This window comes from Paroedura picta, chromosome 8 (assembly GCF_049243985.1).
Source record: "Paroedura picta isolate Pp20150507F chromosome 8, Ppicta_v3.0, whole genome shotgun sequence".
NCBI lineage: Eukaryota > Metazoa > Chordata > Lepidosauria > Squamata > Gekkonidae > Paroedura > Paroedura picta.
In genome coordinates, this window is record NC_135376.1 from 85,586,204 (window position 1) to 85,608,091 (window position 21,888).

Consider the following 21,888-nt stretch of genomic DNA (forward strand, 5'->3'; position numbering starts at 1 on the left):
GTAAATTACAGACCTGACCTTTACATTCTTTTCATTAAAAACAACAACAACAAAAAACCTCAAGAATTTTCATCTTTCCCCCTCCGTTTCTATAAATATTAAAATATTTTTAAATAATTATCCGGTGCAGTCGCTTCAGAGGAGACAAAGAAATTGGGAAAGAAAACGAGTTGCACAACTGTGGGATAAAACAGAACAAGCAGGGTCACGTGTGGCATTTCTGAAGTGCTCACTGTATAATTTTTATGGCTGCAATGTTTTCAAGAGCGCTCATGATGCATTGGGCAAGAGTAGATCATTCTTATTGCGAAACAGTTATTAGTGACTTGTCCTTTGAAAGCTATACTTTAAAAGGGGGGGGGGAATGAAGTATTCAGTCATCCCTCATGCAGTGTTAACAGTAACAGAATATTATTTTTTTAAGGCTAACAAAGACTGGCTGTTTGAGAGTGAGGGAGTGAATGATTTATCAGAGCATTCGTCAAGCAAAATAAATGTTTGGCGTTATTTACTGAGGATGGACTGGAAAAATAGCTTGGCTGTGTGTCATGTGCCCTTTCTTCCTTCCTTCAAACGTTGCCCTGATTAGTTTGTTTTAATCTAGTGTTCTCTGCATCTCACAGGGGTGGGTTTGTTGCTCAGGAAACTGTTCGGTCCCCTCCAGCAGTATTTTAAATGGAACTGACTACTTAAAAAGAAGGGGGGGGGAAAGAGATTGTGCAGAATTAATGTCGTAATCTAATACTGGATGTCGACGATCTTCTTAAGGGCTATATAAACAACAAAAACAGAGGAAGGAAACAAGGTGCATGTTGAGACAGTTTGGTCTTTGGATGTTGATTCATTTGCTAAACCATTTATCCAAGGGTGGGGGAGATTCCGTTTCTTTTTCCACATTGCAGATTTTACAGACTCCCGTTCCCTCTAGTCCAGGGGTAGTCAAACTGCGGCCCTCCAGATGTCCATGGACTGCAATTCCCATGAGCCCCTGCCAGCATTTGCTGGCAGGGGCTCATGGGAGTTGTAGTCCATGGACATCTGGAGGGCCGCAGTTTGACTACCCCTGCTCTAGTCTCATATCATGCTGAAGCTTGTGGGCATATCGAGCTTTCTTTCTTTCTTTCCTTTTTTTAAAGTTATAAACAAAGTTTACATATATCGGTTTCTTTGAAGGCTTTTAACACATGTGTGAAAGCCATTGCCTTGTGCCTGAAATTTATTTCCAGTTTAATAGCTGCTTTTCAAAAAAAAAAATTCCAAATAGCTTACAATATCGCCATCAGTCCAAAGATGTAACCCCTCCTCTGTTCCAGTCCAGTATAAACTAGCCTTAAGTCTGGTATAGCCTGTAGCTTTGAGGAACCTTTTTCCTTATCAATAGATTCAAATGAGTAGCCGTATTGGTCTGAAGTAGCACAATAAAATCAGAGTCCAGTGGCACCTTTAAGACCAACAAAGATTTATTCAGGGCGTGAGCTTTTGAGTGCAAGCACTCTTCCTCAGACTAGTGTCTGATATTATTTTTTCTTATCAGTTAGCTGTGAAGGGCATGTTCCAAATACCATGTAGATTTCCCCCCTCACTAGCCTGCCTAGCTTTGACTCAACACTAGAGGGCAACTGAGAGTTTTCTTTCAGGGAATAACTCGGCATGATTTAATAATATCAACTAAGTGTTTAAAACAGGACAAAGATGGATTTTCCCTCCCTGTGTGTGTGTGTTTTAGAATACATGTAACTTCTGGGGCTTTGTTGACATCAAATAATAAGCCAACGAGAGGGCATGGGAAGGAAATATATAGACAACCGTGGAGAAAAACTGCCTTTTGCCCAAATAAGGTTTCTTTTTCTTGGCTTCCTCATATGTTAGATAACGATCAAGTGACAATTGGTCATGAGTTAATAACTCTGGATGCTGAAATATGCATGCCATGTGGTAGAAAAACAGTTCTGCCTCTTGAGTACAAACACTGAGAATAGATACAGAAAAAAAAATTAAAATTGGGGGAAATGTCTACAGCATTTAATGGCACGCCAGCTTTTTCCTGAGAATCAATATTGACACCCCCTCAAAGATTATTACATAACTATCTCCCTTGATATAAATCGCTGGGCTGTGAAGAACAGTCTGTTTTATATTAAACTAGGGGTGAAGCCCGTTGCATTCAGGATTGGGGGTGGGGGTGGAAGAACTCTGTGGATGGCCTCTCCCTCCCACCCAAGACTTGGAAAGGCTGCAGGCAGCTGTTAGGGAACTCACCAGCAGGGGCAGCGCTCACACAGCAGAGATCTGTAGCTTCCGAGCCTTGGAAGTGTAAGGAGGAAGAGGTGGTCAGGAGTGGGGGACAGAAGGTGATTGGCTGGCTGCTGGATAGACAAGCAAGCTGATTGGAGGAGGAGGCACTAAGGGGCGGGACAGCCGCCCAGAGTGGGTGTTAAGTGATGAGTGGCACTTAAGCCATTAGACATGCTTCTCCTCCAAGGCCTTACCAGAAATATATTATGTGGAACAGATTGCTTATAGATTCTCCCCCCTCCCCTTTTTGTGGCACTGATGGTACAAAACAGAAATTTACAGAGGCTTTTGTCCTGAATAGGTTAAAATATATATAACCTTTTATCTTAGGAAGGGGAGAAAAACCTTTTCAAGAGATTCTAATGTTATTTGTCTTTCCTCTATGAAAATTCTTCCTGTTTAAAGAACTGGTATTAACATGTTACGTGCTTCACAATATCTTGAGTCAGAGGATCAAACGATCGATAATATATTTTTCCTCATTATATTATTTATTCCAGATAACCCCTTGCAATGAGGAAGAAAGGAACCAGTATTTTAAGAGGGGGGGGGGGAGTCAGAGCAGGGCAGATGTGCTTTCAATGTGTATGTCAGGGGTCCCCAATCATTCTGAATCTTAGAGCAGTGTTGATATCACTTCTGGGGTCAACCCAGAAATGACAACCCGTTGGTGCTGTGAGGGCACCCCTCCATGCCCTTTCCCCCAGTCTTTTATTGGCAAGCCTCCTCAGTCTAGCAGGCACCTTTGGAATGTTGAGGCAGGGAGGTGGGTCTCAGTACAAAATGGCTGCCTTTGGAGGCAGGGCCAAGCACACCCATGGGAAGAAGAGGTACGGGGAATATAAACAGACATATACAAACATAGAAGAAGTCAAAGGGAGGGGATAGCATACATGCAGAAGAAGACAGCCAATTGAGGGGGGGGGGAGACAACCGAGAAGAAGCAGAATTCAACTGTGTTTCTGAGCCTCACCATCTCACCACTGATCTGCAAGTCCTGCTTAAAGGATCATGGATCCTTCTCCAGTGAACCTGGGGGAGATCCAAGTGAAAAACCTCTTTATTTGTATGAAGGAAGTTAGTCACTCATTCTTCCTTTTCAGTGACCCCCGCCTTCTTTCCTGAAGTGCATCCCAGATGTCCGGACAAATGCCTGCCGGTTCTACAGCACCCTTAGGTGCTCTGTTGGGGAACACCTAGTTATATGTTTTCATTGTATGTGTGTTATGTTCAATTGTTGCTTTAGTTATTTTTGCATTATGTATTTTAAAAGCTTGTTTTAATGTTTTCTGATTGTTTGCCACCTTGGAGATCCTAGGCTTGGTAGAAAGGTGGTATAAAAATATTTTGACTTTTAAGGCTATGCGTAGCCTGGGTCCTACCTATCTGCAGGACCGCTTATCTCCTTATGCTGCCTGCAGGGCACTTTGCTCTGTGGGTATGAAAATGTTGACAGTCCCAGACCCCCGGGAAGCACGCCTGGCCTTGACCCCTATCTGGTGGAATGAGCTCCCGAATGAGCTGAGGGCCCTGTCGGAGGTCTCTGGGTTCCACAGGGCCTGTAAGACGGAGCTCTTCCGCCAGGTTTTGGTTGAGGCCGGGTCAAATACCGGGCTAGAGAGCGAGTCCTTCCGCGTCCTTGTGAAATCTGGACACACACACCCCCGGGCAAACCATCGCTCCTAGATTTACAGCGTCTTAGTTACCACTGGGAATGGATAAACTGAGAAATTAGGGCCTAATAAGGGTAGTATTGTCGCCATTTTATTTTATCTTTGTGTTTTGTACGTTGTACTTGTTGGCAAGAGGGCATAGCTTGCTGTCTTATGGGGTCTAATGATTTTATTATTATGCTGTAACTGCCATGAGCTGGCTGGTCCAGGAGTGGCGGTATAGAAATCTAATAAATAAATATTAAATAGATAAATAAATAGAAGCTACTGCCGCAGGCAGTGCTGACTGAGTTGATCTTTGTTTGTAGATTATGCAGCTTCGTATATTATTTGCTCATCAACATTAATTACATTTATACCCCACTGTTCCTCCAGGAAACTCAGAGTAGTTCTCATATGGCAGTCACCAGGCAACATCTAGGGCCACACCTCTGGAACACCATCCTGCTCCTTCCGACCATTTTTTTGCCCTGTTCACTTACACAAGTATACCTTTTGTCCTCCTTGTGAGACGTTCTGGGTCTGTGCTGCTTTAGGATCTTTCAGTAAGATCTTCTTTCAGGGGGAAAGGGATGGTTTTCCTTATGTGTTTGGAGTTTTGCTTCTATCTTCAAAAAACAAGTCAAGAACCCATTGCAAGCTGAATGTATCATACCAGGTGCCCACTGGAGCTTATGGGCGTAGAGGCTGAAAATCCATCGTACTTTCTCCAGCAAGATGTTCTTTAATAAACACGGATCATATACTCCAGAAAGATCCCAGTTGGCTCTCCCCCCCCCCCCCCCCGGCCATTCTTCCATTATTCACACAGGAAGTCTCCTTGGAAATGTTTATGCAACTTTAGTTTGTGATTTAGTGGAGGAGCTTAACCATCTGCTTAATTTTTAAGCATGGGCATATTCAAATGAATGACTCTATTAATATCCTCCGTTTCATATAACCTCTAACAGTTGTTGGATGAAAATAGGTGCATTTGTTGGATGCGACAAAAGAGAAGCACTCCACATAGTGGGATGAAGAGGGTGTTTGGGCTGTTTTCCAGAGAGAGAAGAGGATGGTATCTTTTGGCTGACAGATGCTTCTAAAATGTGTCTTTTCCTGCCACCTATGGAGCTTATGTTTTACATCTCGATACTAACAGTAAATTAATTTAAACCTGCCCTATACAGATACTTGGATCGCAATGGACAGCTAGTGGGTAATTCCCAAGTTAATAGGTAGGATGTAGCAGGTTGTGGCTCAAACTTCACCTGCTGTGGTCTTGTTTTTGACCGTAAAATGGTCATGAGAGCAGGTGCTTCTTTTATAAGAGACCAAAATGGGGAAGCATTCTAAAGTTTAAAACAAACAAGACATGTTGCCTTGTAAACAGATCCACAAAAAAAAAAAAATGCCTGTTCTCCTTGCTTGAAAATGGAGAATGTTTTCTAGGGAAAGCAGCAAATTGTTTTTCTCCCCACACGAGGGAATAGAAGATCTCATTTCGAAAACAAAATATTGAGCAATTGTTGCACATGAATGGAGATGTAAGCTTGGAAATTATGCCAAGTGCCCCTTCCCCATTCTGCCGAAATTGGGAGGATCACTCCAGATCAAAGGGTTAGGAGACTTTGGCTACTCTCCCACGCAAATAATAAAGAGGGTTCCCAAATGTATGTTGACAGGTTCAGTTTTGAATTCTTGGAGGCACATCCTGTGCAGAAATGATCTTTTGATGTATAAAGATGGCAAAAGGAAGAAAGTATTCATAGACCCAAAAGCTGTGTACCAAAATCACGAAGAAGAAGAGTTGGTGTTTATACTCCGCTTATAACCCGAAGGGGTCTCAAAGCAATTTATAATTGCCTTCCCCTCCTCTCCCCATAACAGACACCCTGTGAGGGAGGTGGGGCTGAGAAAGCAGTAACAAAATCGTTCTGTCAGAACAATTCTAACAAGACTGTGACTAACCTAACTTCACCCAGCTGGCTGCGTGTGGAGGAGCAGGGAATCAAACCCGGCTCTCCAGATTAGAGGCTGCCTCTCTTAACTACTACACCAAGCTGGCCCTCAAGGCTGTAAACAAATAAGCATGTGTGTAACATGACATTTTGATGGCTGGATTTTTTAATAGCAGGATGTTTGTGATGCTGTTCCAGTTAAATTAGTGGACACTCTTGCAGAATGTCCATTTGTCATTTCTGTTTCATTTATTATTATACTGTTTGCCTGTGTGGTGTAGTGGTCAGGATATCAGATGAAGATTTAGTAGTTCAGGTTAACACACACTTGTGAAACCCTTTGGGGGATACTTTCTCAGACACATATAGGCCAATTCCGCACCAGCAGCGCCACTCTGGGCTGCTGCCGGTACACTGCTGCAGAGCTACATACTCTGCAGCTTGCTGTGTTCCCCCAGTTCTTCCCGTCTAGACAGGCCTGCCATGGGACAGGCCCTGTTGGGCCCCGCAATGCCAAAAGGGAAGGCAAAAGAATCCGCATTCCCTTAGCACGGGGCTTCTGGGGCCCGATCCGCACTTGACTTTGGAGTTTCCATAATGGAAGGGTAGAATAAATATGTGCAGGACAGATAGACAGTACCACTACCAGAACTGAAATAGGCCCAGAAAATAAAGTTGTGTCTTCCCTCTTTATTAGGGTTTCCAGCTGTAGATTGGGGAAATATGTGGAGATTTAGGGGGTGGAAACTGGGGACAGTGTGGTTTGGAGAGGGCAAGGACTTCTGTAGGGTATAATGTCCATCCCCCACAGCAGTCATTTTCTTCAGGGAAACTTATCTTGGCTGTCTGGAGATCAGTTGTAATAGTGGGAGATCTTCAGGTGCCACCTGGAAGTTGGTCATTTTACTCTTGATTTTGCTCCTGTTGGTTAAAAACTACTCAACCAGCTGGCCCAATCAAACTTCAGTCAACTAATCTGCCAATTATACAGCTTGAGCCTTGCTGTTTCAGCAGAAAGACATCAGCCAGAAAGGAGGACATTCAGGAATAGTTGTAATACCCAAAATAGCAACATGTAATCCTGGAATAAAGTTTGGGAAGGGACGAAATCTAAATATACCACTTCGTTTATTTATATTCATGGATTCTTAGGGAGGTCAGGAAGAAACATGGAATACGTTGGCTGTGCTATAGCTATTTTGGTTCTTTACGGGTGGCATCAACTTAGCGGCTGACTGCTAAATTGGGTGTTGCCTCTCTCTTTTTTTTTTGCGTTGATACTTGTGGTCTTAACCGTAATTGTAACCTGGTTTTGACCTTTCCGTGCTATGAGCCTCCGGGGAAATCACTGGAATGCTGTGTGCTTTAACTCTGGAGAAGGAAACCTCTTAGAGTATGGTTGTTTTTAAGCAACTGCCTGACATTACCTTAGTATATACATCTGCGATCATGAAAGTGCCCACCATTGGTCCAAATCCAATGCTTCTTGCACAATCAGCATTCCAGCACAAAGGGACTAATCCCCAACAAAAGCTGAGTATGTCGGGGGACGGGGGAGTACCATCAAGTCACAGGTGAGTTACGGGGTTCCTGTAGGGCAGGGGTGGCCAAACAATGGCTCCTCAGATGTCCATGGACTACAATTCCCATGAGACTCTGCCAGCAGCATGCTGGCAGGGACTCATAGGAATTGTAGTCCATGAACATCTGGAAAGCCATTGTTTGGCCACCTTTACTGTAGGGGTCTCAAGGCAAGAGAGGTGCAGAGGTGGTTCGCCATTGCCTTGGAGGTTTCCCATCCAAATACGAGGAAGGGCTGACCTTGTTTAGGTTCTGAGATCTGATGAGATTGAGCTAGCCTGAGTTATCCCGATCAGGAATGTATCTAAAGAATGGTCCAAAAGAGCATTTGGCATTTTGAAGACAGGCAGTGGGACCCACAATAAATTTCATTTATTTTATATTTTTACTTTGAAGCAACCCTAGCCCAAAAGCAGGCTCAGGATGGTGTACAGCATATGCCGTGGTTGTCGTGAGAGGCAAAAATTGTGGAAGTTCCACACAATGTTCAGATATTCCAAGCCACACATCCTCCAGTGGTGGAGGCAGCTCTTTCCAATGGGTCACTGCTTGCTGACACAGCTAAGATGACTCTTGGGCTTCTACTGCTCCCATTGGAAAACCACATTTTGGCTCTTTTCTTTGAGGAAAAGACGCTTTGGTGAAGAAGTTGCCAAACGTTGTCTTGGGGATCATTGATCCACAGCTAAGCAGTAGATCTGTTTGGTTCAAGACATCTGGCTACAGGGAACAAACAATTCCATTGCTTTGCCTAGGACATTGGTTCTAATGATGTCTCATTAAACAGGACTTTACCTGATCAGGCTCCCAGTAATTGCTTCCTAGTTCACGGAGTAGGGTCACTTTGAAGTTTGAACTAAACTAGAAAAGGTATATCTTGTTGGATTTGCCATGACAACCAAGCAAGGGGCAGAAGAGCGTTCTCATGGGAAGACATGTTGGATTTTCCCCACCATGGCAAGTAGCAGCTGAACACTGTGGGACAGCTTGCCTCAGCAAATGGATTTAATCCCTTCCGTCCTCCAGAACCAACATCTTGATCAATTTCACACCCTTCCCAGGAGGTATTTAAATACCGGAAAGGTATTTAAGAAAGACCAGAGATCTTTACTATTTCATCAAATTCAACTCTTGTAGGCATAACACAGAGATTTCAAAACAAACAGCCATGCCTCCACTGGGTTACTATCCAGTTGAACTGAGAGAAAAGTAAATAATTATATGTGAAGGTGACCAGTAGGCTTCCTCTTTTCCTCCACTTACTAAAGGCTTCAGCTACTGTTATTAAGTAGTTTGACTTTTTCCTCAGCCACAATTTGTCTCCTGCTTTCCTTCCTCTCAAACCCCCCTGTAACACACTTAACACAGGAATAAATGCAACTGGTTGGGTTTTCTTTAATGCTATGACCGGGAGGCAAGTGAGGGATGGAGAATGGCTATCACAGTACATTACCGTCATACAAAAACAATGTCTTTTTTTTAATGTTCCCAAGAAGCTCTACTACCTAAAGGCCTAAGCAGAACTATCTCGTCAGGAAATAAGTGTATAGCGATCAGAGAAGACTTGAAACAGGATGGCACTTCGCTGACTGCTTAATAGATTTGCTAAAATAACAAGAGGGGAAATGGGGCAAGTTGTCAAAGTTTAGTTACTCAGTTTGTCCAGCAGCCAAAGGAGTCCAAGAATACTGTGGACTGAGTCTACATGAAAGATGTGGGACATATGAAATACATTCCATTCCCATTCAAAGCCTTTTGACAAGATGCCCAGGTAGATAACCGGGCTTCAACTTCACCTAACGCTTTTGTTTAGAGCCCTATCTGTAACAACATGCCTTGATGTCAAACTAAATGCATTTCTTTTAATCACCCACTCGACTATATTGTGACAAAGACTCAACAGATAGTAATAAGAAGCATTTCACACACTGTAAGGTAAAAAGTTCCAAGCTCCTCACCTAGGCTTGTGCTATGCTATAGAAAGATTTCCCATGGTGGAAGATGTATGGCAGTATGGGTGTAGTTATGAAGAGCAGCATCCTCTAATGTGGAGAACTGGGTTTGATGCCTCACTCCTCCTCCACATGCAGCCAGCTGGGTGACCTTGGGATAGTCACAGTCCTCATTCAGCCCCACTTACCTCATAAAGTATCTGTTGTTGGGAGAGGAAGGGAAGGTGATTCTAAGCCGCTCTGGGGAGAGTGAAAAGTGGGGTATAAAAACCAACTCTTCTTCATCATCTTGAGTTCCATACTGCAAGATTTTACTTTGTTTGTATGAGAGCTAGGCAGAGTCTGCACACATAGGATAATGCACTTTCAAGGTGCTTTGGCAGCTGGATTTTCCTATGCGGAACAGGAAAATCTACTCCTAAAGTGCATTGAAAGTACATTATCTATTTTGTGCAGACTTTACCCTGGTGAGGGTGTGTGTGTGTGGTAAAAGTGCAGCCCTAAACAAGAGTCTTGCTATTTGTCTACCTTTAATCAAAACAAAGACACAATATAACACACTTGGAAATAAGTACCCTCTCATAAAGAATTTCAAGAATTCTGTCAACTTACAAACCATTATTTTTTTTAACAATTATTCTTTGTATATTTTAATGGTGTTGAAGCCCAATGGACAGCATAGGTCCTGCACTCAAAGCTCCTTTACGTGACCCTTCCAACACATGGCAAAGGAAAATGAAACACAATACAACTGGTTGCCCCGCAGTTTCATTTGTAGGGAAATCGGGAGTTAAAATCAAGTTGTAAGGACTGCAGATACTCCCTCATCTTTCCTTGGGATTTTGTATGCCACATGCAAACGTACCCTTAAATCCCATTGATGTCTGTGGGCTTAGAAGGGGTAACTCTGTTTAGGATTGCACTGCATGTTTTGAACCTGTTTGAAGGACTTTTGAGGTACCGAACAGAAAGCACTTTGAACACTCAGGCATTATTATATGCTTTTAAACTTACCGTGATGTGAAAAATTCATTAACTCTCTTTTAATGTTCACAGATTTCTTTGAATAGTTTCCACCCTTCAAAGTTTAGCTGTGTTCACCCACAGAAGTTAAAACCCAGTCGTATTTATTTTGCACATAAAATAATAATTAACATTTCACGTAAAAATGCTTATCACAAGCTTATCTACTTCAGTCCCATGATCCATCAAACTTATGTTACGGTGATTTTGTTGTTTTGTTTTTGTGGCCGATCATATGGGAGACAATGGCTTCAGATTCAGCTGTTGGACTTGTTCTTTATAACCAAGGTACAATCAACCCCCCAAAATTAATCCAATCCTAGACCAGCCGGCAAAAATGTAGTCAGCAAAGTCAACAATCCATAAAAGCTACTGCTCCAACTGTGTGATTGAGTTTGATCTTTTGATTTGATTATTCTGTGACAGGATAGATGATTTATTTAGCATTAAGGACCACATCAGAAATCTATTCTATCGGATTTCACATGTGATGGTTTTCTAGACAGCTTTCTGTCTAAGGAACACGCAGTGAGTGACAGGAGAACCTGATAGGTATGTGTATTGTCTACACAAGAGTCTTGCCTGGTGAAAGTTTCTCAGTCTCAAGCTTGGATCCTGAGATTCAGGTTTTGGAACTCTGACTAGTAGCAGTTTGAAATCTCAGCGCTGTCAGTCAGCCAATTCACTTGATGTCTTCCTTTAAGGCTTCTGTACCTCCTAAATTGAGGCAAATATTGTAAATTGAAGATGGGAAGTAATACTTGGTACTAACGGCCAAGACCATTCAGAGTAGAGCAGGGAAGGCCTCTTGGTCTGGCCACCAATTCAAAATCAGCCTCACATTTAGGCTTTTGCTAATGTTGGGGTAATTAATACGTTTTATGACTTGTTTATTTCTTCGCACACTGTGTTGTCATTTTTGTTATTACGAGTTGTGTCAGATGCTCAAAACGTCCTGCAGATCTATAGATCTGTAAGAGGGCAGTCTGAGAACTCAACTATATTTTATGTTCTACTGATTTTTAAAAAATACATTGGGGAGGAGGATTTGTTCTTTTCTATGTGATTGTGACTCCAGACCAGGGGTGGTCAGACTGCAGCCCTCAAAATGTCCATGGACTACAATTGCCACAAGCCCCTGCCTGTGAATGCTGGCAGAGGCTCATGGAAATTGTAGTCCATGGACATATGGAGGGCCCTAGTTTGACCACCCCTGCTCCAGACGTTCACAGATACCATATGGGGCAATTCCTAAGGGTTTGTTCACCTAGAGGCATGGCTGCTTGCTAGTCAGTTTTGCATCACTTCCCATGAGTCTCAGGGTTTGGAATCCTGGGAATTTGGCTGTTATTCTTCCTGATGTCCACACACTCTGCATCTATGCAGCTTTCCAATATGGAAATTATAACCATACAGGAAATAGCTGCTTGTGAACCAGGAGGGAGAGAAAATTTCCTTAAATCAAAAGTTGGTGTTTCCTGTTATTTTAAATAGCCATGCTCCAGGCTTCTACTAAAGAAAACAATATTATCTTAATGCCAGTGCTTAAGTGTATTTTAAAGGGAAATATGGCTAAGGGGTTAGGGGAATGCACACATGCTTTCTTCACATGTGAAAGAGTAGCTGTATAGTTGGCACTCAGCTTTGCATCCCTGAGTGCAAAAAGTCAAATGAATGTCAGTCCTCAAAGGCAAGCAAGCCACAGACTACAGATGCTGCTTCGACTGCCCTGAAGCCAATTAAGTTCTAGATGTGATGTTGACTGGGTGGTTTAATTGAATGTAAAGGGTTTTAATATTCAGCTTAGAGTATCAGAATATCTAATGCACCAGCTTTATTTGTTAGAGCTGTGGAGGGTTTTTTGTTTTTGTTTTGTTTCTCAACTCTGACAAAAGGGGGAAAAATAGCACTGAGTTAATTGTCTTCTGCTTCCTTTAAAAATGACACTTCCAGAGTAGCAGCATGGGATATTGTTTTCAGTTCAGCAGTGTGAGTTTTCATACTGCTATCACTCTTTCCAAATACAGGAAATCTATGTTCCATTCTCTCCCCACAAACATGTACACGTGCGCACACTTCTTTAAAAAAGGAATTTGTCTTGGGAATTCATAAACTGTGAACAGCATTAAGTCTTTCTAAAATGGAAAGGAGTTGTTAAGCTCAGATTGTCAGCAAGGGCTTGTGTGGCTCTTGATATTTGCGAAATTTCCATTTCACACTGTTTCACCTCACCCAGACTGACTTTAACACCAGGAAGTAGCTAGGTGGAAAAAAAAAAAGAAATCATTTTGCATTGTAGCGAGAACAATTTGCTTTGCCAGTAATTAGCTGGGTTTGGGGTTTGATTGAGTGTTGTTGCTTTTTTTGTTTGTTTTGGCCATTTCACTGTTGTTTTTTTAACATGCGTCTTCCATGTTTGTTTTTAAGTGAATTTTGTTTTAAAATCCTACTGCTACCGCAGAAATAGTTCATGTCACAAAGGTCAAAATTAGGGACATAACAGGAAGCACCATGAAAGAGGAAGAATGCCTAAATCACATGGCTGTGTTTGTCTTCTCAGTCATGCCAGTGGGGGGTGGGGGGGGGGCATGAGGTCCATCATAGTGGTGCAATGGAGAGATGACAGGGTGATGTATCAAAGTGCCCTGCATGAGTTCCAGAGCGAGCGTGTTTTGATTATAAGTGAAAAGTGTTACAATGTTCCAACAGTGGCTATCATCTAGTTGATGGCAGATGATAAGATAGCCATTACTGCCTTGCTATTGTTGACCAGGATACTTCTGAACTTTATTAAATGCTAAGCAGTACCTGAGCCTCTTGTGGCCCGGTGTGGTAATGCAGCAGACATGCTGTGTGAAGCTCTGACCATGAGGCTGGGAGTTTGATCCCTGCAGCCGGCTCAAGGTTGACTCAGTCTTCCATCCTTCTGAGGTCGGTAAAATGAGTACCCATCTTGCTTGTTGGGGGGGTAAAACGGTAATGACTGGGGAAGGGAATGGCAAACCATCCCATATTGAGTCTGCCAAGAAAATGCTAGAGGGCGCCACCCCAAGGGTCAGACATGACTCGGTGCTTGCATAGTCCTATACCTTAAGCAGTACCTACCTGGTTCCTTTTGAAATTCATACACAGGTGAGCTTTTTTTTTTTGCCCCAGATATTCAGTGTTCTGCAACACTCAGCGAGCAAAGTAACTTTTTCCACATTGAACCTTATTTGATATCAGATTCAGAATCAAACATTAATTTCCATATTCACTGTTCTCTGTTTTATAATTGGTTGGGAGAGATTCTAAATTTGAATATGTTACATATACGAGTGTCTTTCCTTCCACCCTATAGTACTTCACGTCCAATTAGGCTTGATTTAAGCTCTGTTGCTCAGGAAGAGACGTGAAGGAGGGGTGAGCAAAAGGGCTTGCCACCACCAGCCGGCTGGGAAGTCTGGGGAGCCCCCCCCCCACCGCCTTTCTGGTACCCTTGAAAGACTGGCATCCTAAGTTATCAGGATGGTCAGTCTGGCCTTGCTCACTTTTGTCTGTAGCAGTGGTTCTCAACCTGGGGATTGGGACCCCTTTGGGGGTTGAAAGACCCTCTCACAGGTCACAGCAGGGCAAGCAGCTTGGCCTGGGGGGCACCACCACTGTTGCCACTTCTCCTGCAGGCACCCACGCATGGTGGGACAAGAGGCAGAACTGAACGGAGAAACCCAAGGAAAAAAAACAATCGATATACAATCATGAACAATGGATCTTCACACCATTGGTCAGTTTTGGTTTAATTTCTGTGAAAGAACACTTGCATGATTTTATGGTTGGGGGTCACCACAACATGAGGAACTGCATTAAAGGGATTAGGAAGGCATTAAAGGTAAAGGTATCCCCTGTGCAAGCACTGGGTCATGTCTGACCCTTGGGGTGACGCCCTCTAGTGTTTTCATGGCAGACTCAATACGGGGTGGTTTGCCAGTGCCTTCCCCAGTCATTACCGTATACTCCCCAGCAAGCTGGATACTCATTTTACCGACCTCGGAAGGATGGAAGGCTGAGTCAACCTTGAGCCGGCTGCTGGGATTGAACTCCCGGCCTCATGGGCAGAGCTTTCAGACTGCATGTCTGCTGCCTTACCACTCTGCGCCACAAGGGGCTCAGGAAGGCATTAGGAAGGTTAAAAATCACTGGTCTGTAGTGAAGATGGAACCGCCAGGGTCATCGTTTCACCTGTTACATAAGACACCAGTCATCCTGGACCAGCTCTGGTTGCAGCTGGTTTATACTGGATCAGACCACTGGGCCCAGTAGTTTAATAGTGCCTTCTCCGACTGGGAGCTGCTCTCTGGATGATAAAGTTCTTTCTCAGCACTTCTTTCCTGATTTATTTTCAACGGGAGATGTTACCAATTGAGCCTCGGACTTTGTGCATGCAGTGTAGATGCTCTGCCCCAGTCCCTTCCAGGAATCTGTCAGATTTGACCATCCGCTAATTAAGCTCTGCACCATGGCTTTACTTGGGCTTGGCGTTTTGCGCCCCTTTTTGTGTGAAGCTCTGGAAGATCTGTGGACGTCAGCATGGATTTTCATTTCTGACATTCGCAGAGAACGAGTCTAGTCAGAGAAAAGAGAGAGAGCTATTCAGCCAATACCAATTCAACATTCTGAATACTCTTCATGACTAATGTCTTTTGTGGGGAGTGACTTTTTCCCCCCTCACTCAGTAAGCTATCAAACCCTTTTGGAGCCGAGAACATTATAGTGTCATCATGAATACTATGAATTGATCAGCTATTCACTTTTTCCCCATCAAGTGAAATGTAATTCGTCTATAGCCCTATACACCATAGCCGAGGGAACCTTTTCAGTGAAAAGGGAAATATTCTCTCCGTGACAGGGGTGCCTCCTGCTTCTGTTTTAATTGCGGACCTCATACAAATGGGGATAAAAAGCCCGACTATTCTAAACAGGATCTAATCTCGAAACATTCTGTAAGGAGATCATTTCATGTTCTCATTCCTTGGCAACTGGGGGGGGGGAGAGAGATGAGAAATTGTATATCTCTTCCTCTCTCTCTCCCCCCTTCCAATCCCCACCTTAGTCACAAGCCCGGTGTAGAGGTGAGACTGTTCTTCCTAGAATGTGCCCTTTTGCAATTCTCTTTTAATGGCAACACACCATGGGAAGTGCGATGGATGGGACCTTAACCAAAACCTCTCCAACTCCCTCACACCCATACACACCCCAGATCTGTGCCGTTGTATTCCAAGGCCAGGTGGAGAACTTCAGGAAACCCAGGGTCCCGATCCATCCGAGGCTTCGGCCACTGGCGAAGTTGCGCCCTGCTTCTCTCCCCCCCCCCCCCCCGAAGGCGGTCCCTAACTTCAAAGGCTCCCTGCCTCCGACGGGAGGACAACTCCGGCTGGGCTTTGGGGCGACGGCCTCGACCCCTTTCCCGCCTGGTGAAGGCGCGCCGCGCAACCCTCCCCATTTCGGCTGCCCGTCGGCGCGGGACGCGGACTCCTCGGCTGGCCCCCGGCCGAGCGCCCAGCCCACCCTCTCGCGTCGCCGCTCCGTGTTTACACGAGGAACGGAGCCGCGGGGAGGGACGGAGGGAGGGAGGGGAGTCGTAAGCGCCGCGCAAAGGGCTCGGGCGCGCTCGGGCGGAGGGAGCGACTCCGCACTCATCTCATTCACTCCCTCGCGGGGAGATGGGAGGCGCGCGCGGCCACACGCCGGAGCCTTCCTGAGGAGGGAGATCAATCAGGCAGATGTTGGGCGGCTGGAATGGGTAAGCGGGGCTGCTCGCGACGACTTGGATGGGCTGGACCACGGGGGGGGGGGTTGCGCGGGGGTTGCGCGCGCGCGCCTGTCGGAGGGCCCTTTTGCCCAGCCTCAGAGGACAACCTGTCTCTGCCGCTGCAGGGCTTATGGCTTCTCCTAGGAAAGGTTCGGGGGCGAGAAGAAGACTTTTATTACTTCTCTCCCCCCCCCCCGGGAGGGCCAGGTGCTTTTGTTTTTCTTCCTCTTTCTCTCTCCAAGACCCCCCCCCCACTTTCCAGGAAGGGGGTATGCCAGAGCTACCCGTCTTAAATTATAGCAGCCTTCCCCCCCCCCTTATTATTATTATTTTGCCTGGGAGAGCTAATTAAGATGTAAAACTGGCCTGAAACCACTTGTGTGACAAATGTAAGATTAGAAACAATTAGGAGCCACTCAAGAGGGCTGGTGGTGTTTAGATTTCTGACATTGGGAGAATGGTCCTGAGAAGTAATGAAAACAATGATTTACTTTTTTTATATATAAGAGAGATGGGGAGAGAGAGAGTTTACAGCAAGTTAGCTGGGCTATAATCACATGTTAATGTTTGTTTATCATTTTGAATGTTGTTCTGGTCTGGTGGTGCAGGTAGTTTTTAATTTGAATGCGGATGTAGGTCAGTTTTCACTCAGAGCAAAAACGACCACTTTGTTCTCCCCACCCCCACATTAGGTTTCTCATAGTTGGCATTGTAATAGTAGTAGTTATATATATTTAAAAACCCCGAAAGCCACGTTTGAGCTTTTCTTCTGTGAGCTACATATTCTGATTTTTCAAAGCACCTAAATGATTAGACTGTACCGTGGAATCTTTGAGATTTGTTAATGAAGGTGTTTGAAATCCAGCAAGCATCCATTGATATGATAAACTGAGGTCCTTCTCTTTGATTCATGCCTCAGCCATTGAATTTGTATAGTATGAGAGCATCAATTATCATATTTCTCATACTGTATCTTGAAATAGTGGCTTTGGTGCCTGAGAAGATCTTTGCTGCAAATATCCATTGCCTTATCGAGTAGCTGAGGTAATGGTCAGAAGAGAGACTCGGTTATTGCTTTATATTTTACAGAACAAAATACACATTTGTCTACAGACTCAATTTGCTGCTTCATACTGTTTGTGAGAGCAATTTTGGCTTCTTCCATATTCTTTTGGGTTTCTGTTCAATGTAAACTGCAACAGATTAGTTTGAGGGAAGATGTAACGTGAAAGTACATGACTTTGAAATAGCACAACTACTGGAAATAATAAACTTTGTTATTATAAGGGAGGAGGAATACCTTTCATGTATTTATTTTGAGGGAAATTGCCCCATGATTGAAAAAAGAGCCTTTGTAAGAAACCATGCTGAGACCATTGCCTGTTTTGTTTTTAGCGCCCAACCTTAAAGGCAGACCACGCAAAAAGAAGGCATGTCCACAGAGAAGAGATTCGCTCAGTGGCATCAAAGATTCCAACAATAACTGTGACAGTAGAGCTGTTGCCAAGGTAAGTCTGAATCCAAGTTCATCATAGATAGTCTTTTGCCTGTGCTTTCCAGCAAAGTGTTAGAAAACAGGAGCGCTTCCTTTTTTGTGTGGGAAAGAACACAAATTCTTGTACTTGGTGGGTTGTTGGGGTTGTTGGGGTTTCCTCCCCCCCTCCCCCGATGAATTTTACACTGCTTTGGTTTAAAGCAGGGGTGGGCAAACGGTGGCCTTACAGATGTCCGTGGACTACAAGTCCCATGAGCCCCTGCTAGCATTTGCTGGCAGGGGCTCTTGGGATTTGTAATCCATGGACATCTGGAGGGCCAGGGTTTGCCCACTCCTGCTTTAAAGCAGGAGCCCTCTCAGCTGACAGGGAGATTGTGATAGGCTTGTTAGAAACTGGTTCTGCATGTAAAGATTTGCATGAGAACTAATCTGAACCTTGTGAACACCCACCAAACATTTCCACCAGTATCTACATAGGAAAAATAAACCACTCAAAGCCCTTCTCGCTTTCCTTCCAAATATAAATAGATATGAAATGTGAACCTTCTTTGAGTAATGGGTTCCTGTAAACATATATACAGGAGGGAAAAAACGTACTTCGAAGAATGCCAAGGTTCTGGGGTTTTTTTTTAAATGGAAATTCACAGTGCAAATTTTGTTCTGGCCCAGACTTTATAAACGCATTCCATTGAGTTTGAACAATCCCTGGATTTCAGAGGGCCTGCAAGAGGTTGGTGTGCACACGTGAGCTCATCACTTGGTGGCTCATTCATTAATGCAAGTCATCACTTGTTGATGACTGCAACATCAAGCGATGACTGGTTGGCATGAATGAGCCACTGCACTCTATATAGCTGTCATCTTACATCACAACACTTTTGGTTGCCAGGGAGAAGCAGGCCGTGTTATGATGCACAGAAACAGCCTCCAGCCAATGACTTGCCCCATTGTGCTGTTGTAGCACTGGTCCTCATGTCCTTTCTGAGCCTGGCCTGGCAATTGTTTGCATCTTCACAAATAGGACCAAGGTATATATGGGTTAAGTCTCAGTACAGTTCATAGTACTATGAGGGGAGGGAAACAGGCTTCTGCCTTCACTCCTGTGTCATTTTTCCTAGTGAAAAGGGCTGCAGGGGGGCACTGTTTTGGGCTCCATTGTCTGGGGATCATGTGACCAAGGACACTGTACAGCCCAAGGAAGAGGCAAAAAGGGCACTCTTGGATGTTTTCACTAGGTAGGAGTGGAAGTCCCTTTTTCCCCACCCCAGTGCTTAGAGCTTCACCAGGTGAAGAAGCCGACCCTCATCTGTTGCCTCCTGGATCTCCAGTACTAATGATTTATGTTTGCTCACACATCTATCTTCCTGATAAAAAATCAAGAGATATTTGTGTAAAACCAGCCCTAAAAAATCCTTCATATATACATTTCACTAGAGAGAGAGAGATTGTGGAAGAGATTGATGTTTTTGTAGTAATGCTTTTTTCAAACAGATATTTAGGTCTGTAAAGGTTTTTTTTTTCTTTCCCCAGATAACTGATTGTGTGTTTTTGTTTAGCATTGGTGATCTGATTAGATCTGTCTCTTGGCCCTGTTCTTGCAGGGCCATCCTGCCAGTAGAAATGTAGCAGTGAAAGGTTCATTCACTAAGTATCTGCCTGAAAAAAAAGATGGCAGCCACAGACTGATGCCCATAGCAGTCGTAGTTAACTGTTGGCAAGCACAAAGGCCCAAATTCCCCCTGCTTGTATGCAGCACCTGAAAAATGTTGCTCAAGGTTTGAATAAAGATTCAGCCATAGTTTTTTTCACCCATAAGGGAAAAAGAGAATACAAAATTGTAAGAAATAGAATTTCCACAGTTTTGATATTACAAATATCTTTTATTTGTTTGATTATAATATGTAAATATGTGTTACGTAATGATTATGAGCTGAGTATATTCTCCATAACTGTGAAGTCCTTATATAAAGTCTGATAACATGTGAGTGGGTCAGTGTAAGATGCAGATCTAGCCTGTGAACCTCTGTCTGGATGACAGAACGGCTTTTGGACTCCTGAATGTGTTTCCTAATCTGGGCAAAATCAGTTAGGAAATGAACACCGATTGCTTTCTAGGTATTGTATTATATACAACGGCAAAGAGGCACTGTGAAAAACAGCATTGGTCTCTACGGTTTTTGAATATGTATGAGAAGAATGATGTGACAGTCATTCGAGAAATGGAATTGACAAGTCTATCTCAGCTACGCTGTCATGCTTCTTGAGTTAGATTTCATTTATCTTTAGCTGTGGGTATTACTAGAGGGCATCTGTCTATCCAGCTATTCAGCCGCTACTTTCTGAGCCCATTAAGAGAGGGATGCAAGTCTATTATTATTTATTGAGAAACTTAGAACCAGTTCTTCTCCCCAGTGGGACCCAAAGTGGCTTATAGGAACATTCTCCTCCTCTCCAGTATCACCCCCACACAGGCAACCCCATGAGATAGGGTGGGCTGAAAGAGCATAAATCACCCATGATGGAGTTGGATCTCACAGATCTGTTGCTCTACCATTACACCAGGGTGACCGTTCTTACACTCATGCAATGTGAAGGCATGTGTGAACTTGAAATTAGCTCTTCTTAAGGGGGTGGCAGGTTACAGTGGATGAGCAATAGGGTTGTGAGTGTCCTACATAGTACAGGGGGTTGGACTAGATGACCCATGAGGTCCCTTCCAACTCTTATTATTCTATAATTCTATGATTCTTCTGTCTTGTCAAGCTGAGAATGCTATACAGATTTTTGAAAGATAGTACAGTGCATGTGTACAAGCATCCCTTTATTGCCTTTGGTTTATAGGATTTGTGGTGTGCTTTAAAGCCTACTTAAACTGTTTGAATAGACACACAGTGTGAAACAAAGAAATAAATCTGTATGCCCCGAGCAATTAGTCCTGTGACCGGGAGCCCTTTAAGAAACTTTTGCCTACCTCCTAACAGAAAAGCTGGATCGTGTTCTTGATGATTTACAGTTTTCTCCATCTTGTACGGAACAGTATGTCTAGGGGTAGTCAAACTGCGGCCCTCCAGATGTCCATGGACTACAATTCCCTTGAGCCCCTGCCAGTGTTTGCTGGCAGGAGCTCATGGGAATTGTAGTCCATGGACATCTGGAAGGCCGCAGTTCGACTACCCCTGAACAAAGGCTAAACTAAACCATGATTCTTTTCAGGGGCTTTTAGTGACCCCTTGCAGAAAGCCTTCCTCCCACAATTCATCTTCTCCTGACTTTGAACCCATGGCCAGTGTTAAAGCTTGATACATTAGAAGAACACAGACAGTGTCACTTGAGGTATTCCAACCAGATATGTTGTCTAGATCTCATGGGGTTGCCAGTGTTGTCAATGTTTCTTTGAGGTTTAGAGAATTCTGTGTAAATCCAGCCTTAATTTCTGGGCTGACGGGGCTAGAACTGGGGACTTCTTTTGCATTTATATTAAATATATTTAGGGAAGGGTTGAGGCTTGAAGCGATCAGGCAGCTGTGCTGTGATCCATCTTACTTTTATGTGGGTAAATTTATTATCATTGTCTCCTGCCCTGCGTTGCTCTGTTGTTAACCTACTGACACGAAGTAATGGGAGAAACAAAAGATGAAGTAAGGGCCTTTCCATTAAGTCTGCATTGCTCTTTCTCGATGAGGCCTCCCATGTGCCTGTAGTTGTCTCTGTCATACGATCTGATGGTATCATGTTCTATGGCGATGCCGGCTTTAAAAAAAATCATTGTCAATGTTTGATGGACTTTACAAACTATATAAAAAGTTATAGGACTTTCTCAGATTTCCATCAGCACTGAGCGCATAAAACCTCAAAGGACCTGCTGTGCAGATGCCCTTCTTTTGCTTAATTTTGTAAACTGCTCACAAAACGGTTTACCTCCTGCCACCCACTCCTTGCCCTTCATAAACTGCCATTGAAGTTTACCCTAGTAGTGGAATATCATCTGCCTGTGTTACATTGATATATTTATTATTTTGGTATCTGTGCCTTCCGTCTCTCCTTAATGGGGGCCCATTACAAGAACGATAGAGTAATGTTCAAATGCTAACAGTCATTTTATCCTCATAACAATAAATTTAGCCTTAGTCACAGATTCCCA

The 21,888-nt window shown here is 43.8% G+C and overlaps 1 protein-coding gene across 3 annotated transcripts in view; it reads left to right on the forward strand.

The window, feature by feature from the left end:
• The window catches only part of ARID5B (AT-rich interaction domain 5B), a 259,355-nt gene that overhangs the window by 169,941 nt on the left and 67,526 nt on the right, over positions 1–21,888 (forward strand). For 2 of the 3 annotated variants that reach the window (XM_077350726.1, XM_077350725.1), the window contains exon 5: positions 17,648–17,760. In XM_077350726.1, the coding sequence (XP_077206841.1) occupies positions 17,648–17,760 (113 nt within the window). Of the gene's footprint in view, positions 1–16,089; positions 16,244–17,647; positions 17,761–21,888 lie in introns of those variants that run through there. The other variant, XM_077350727.1, reaches the window with a different exon arrangement.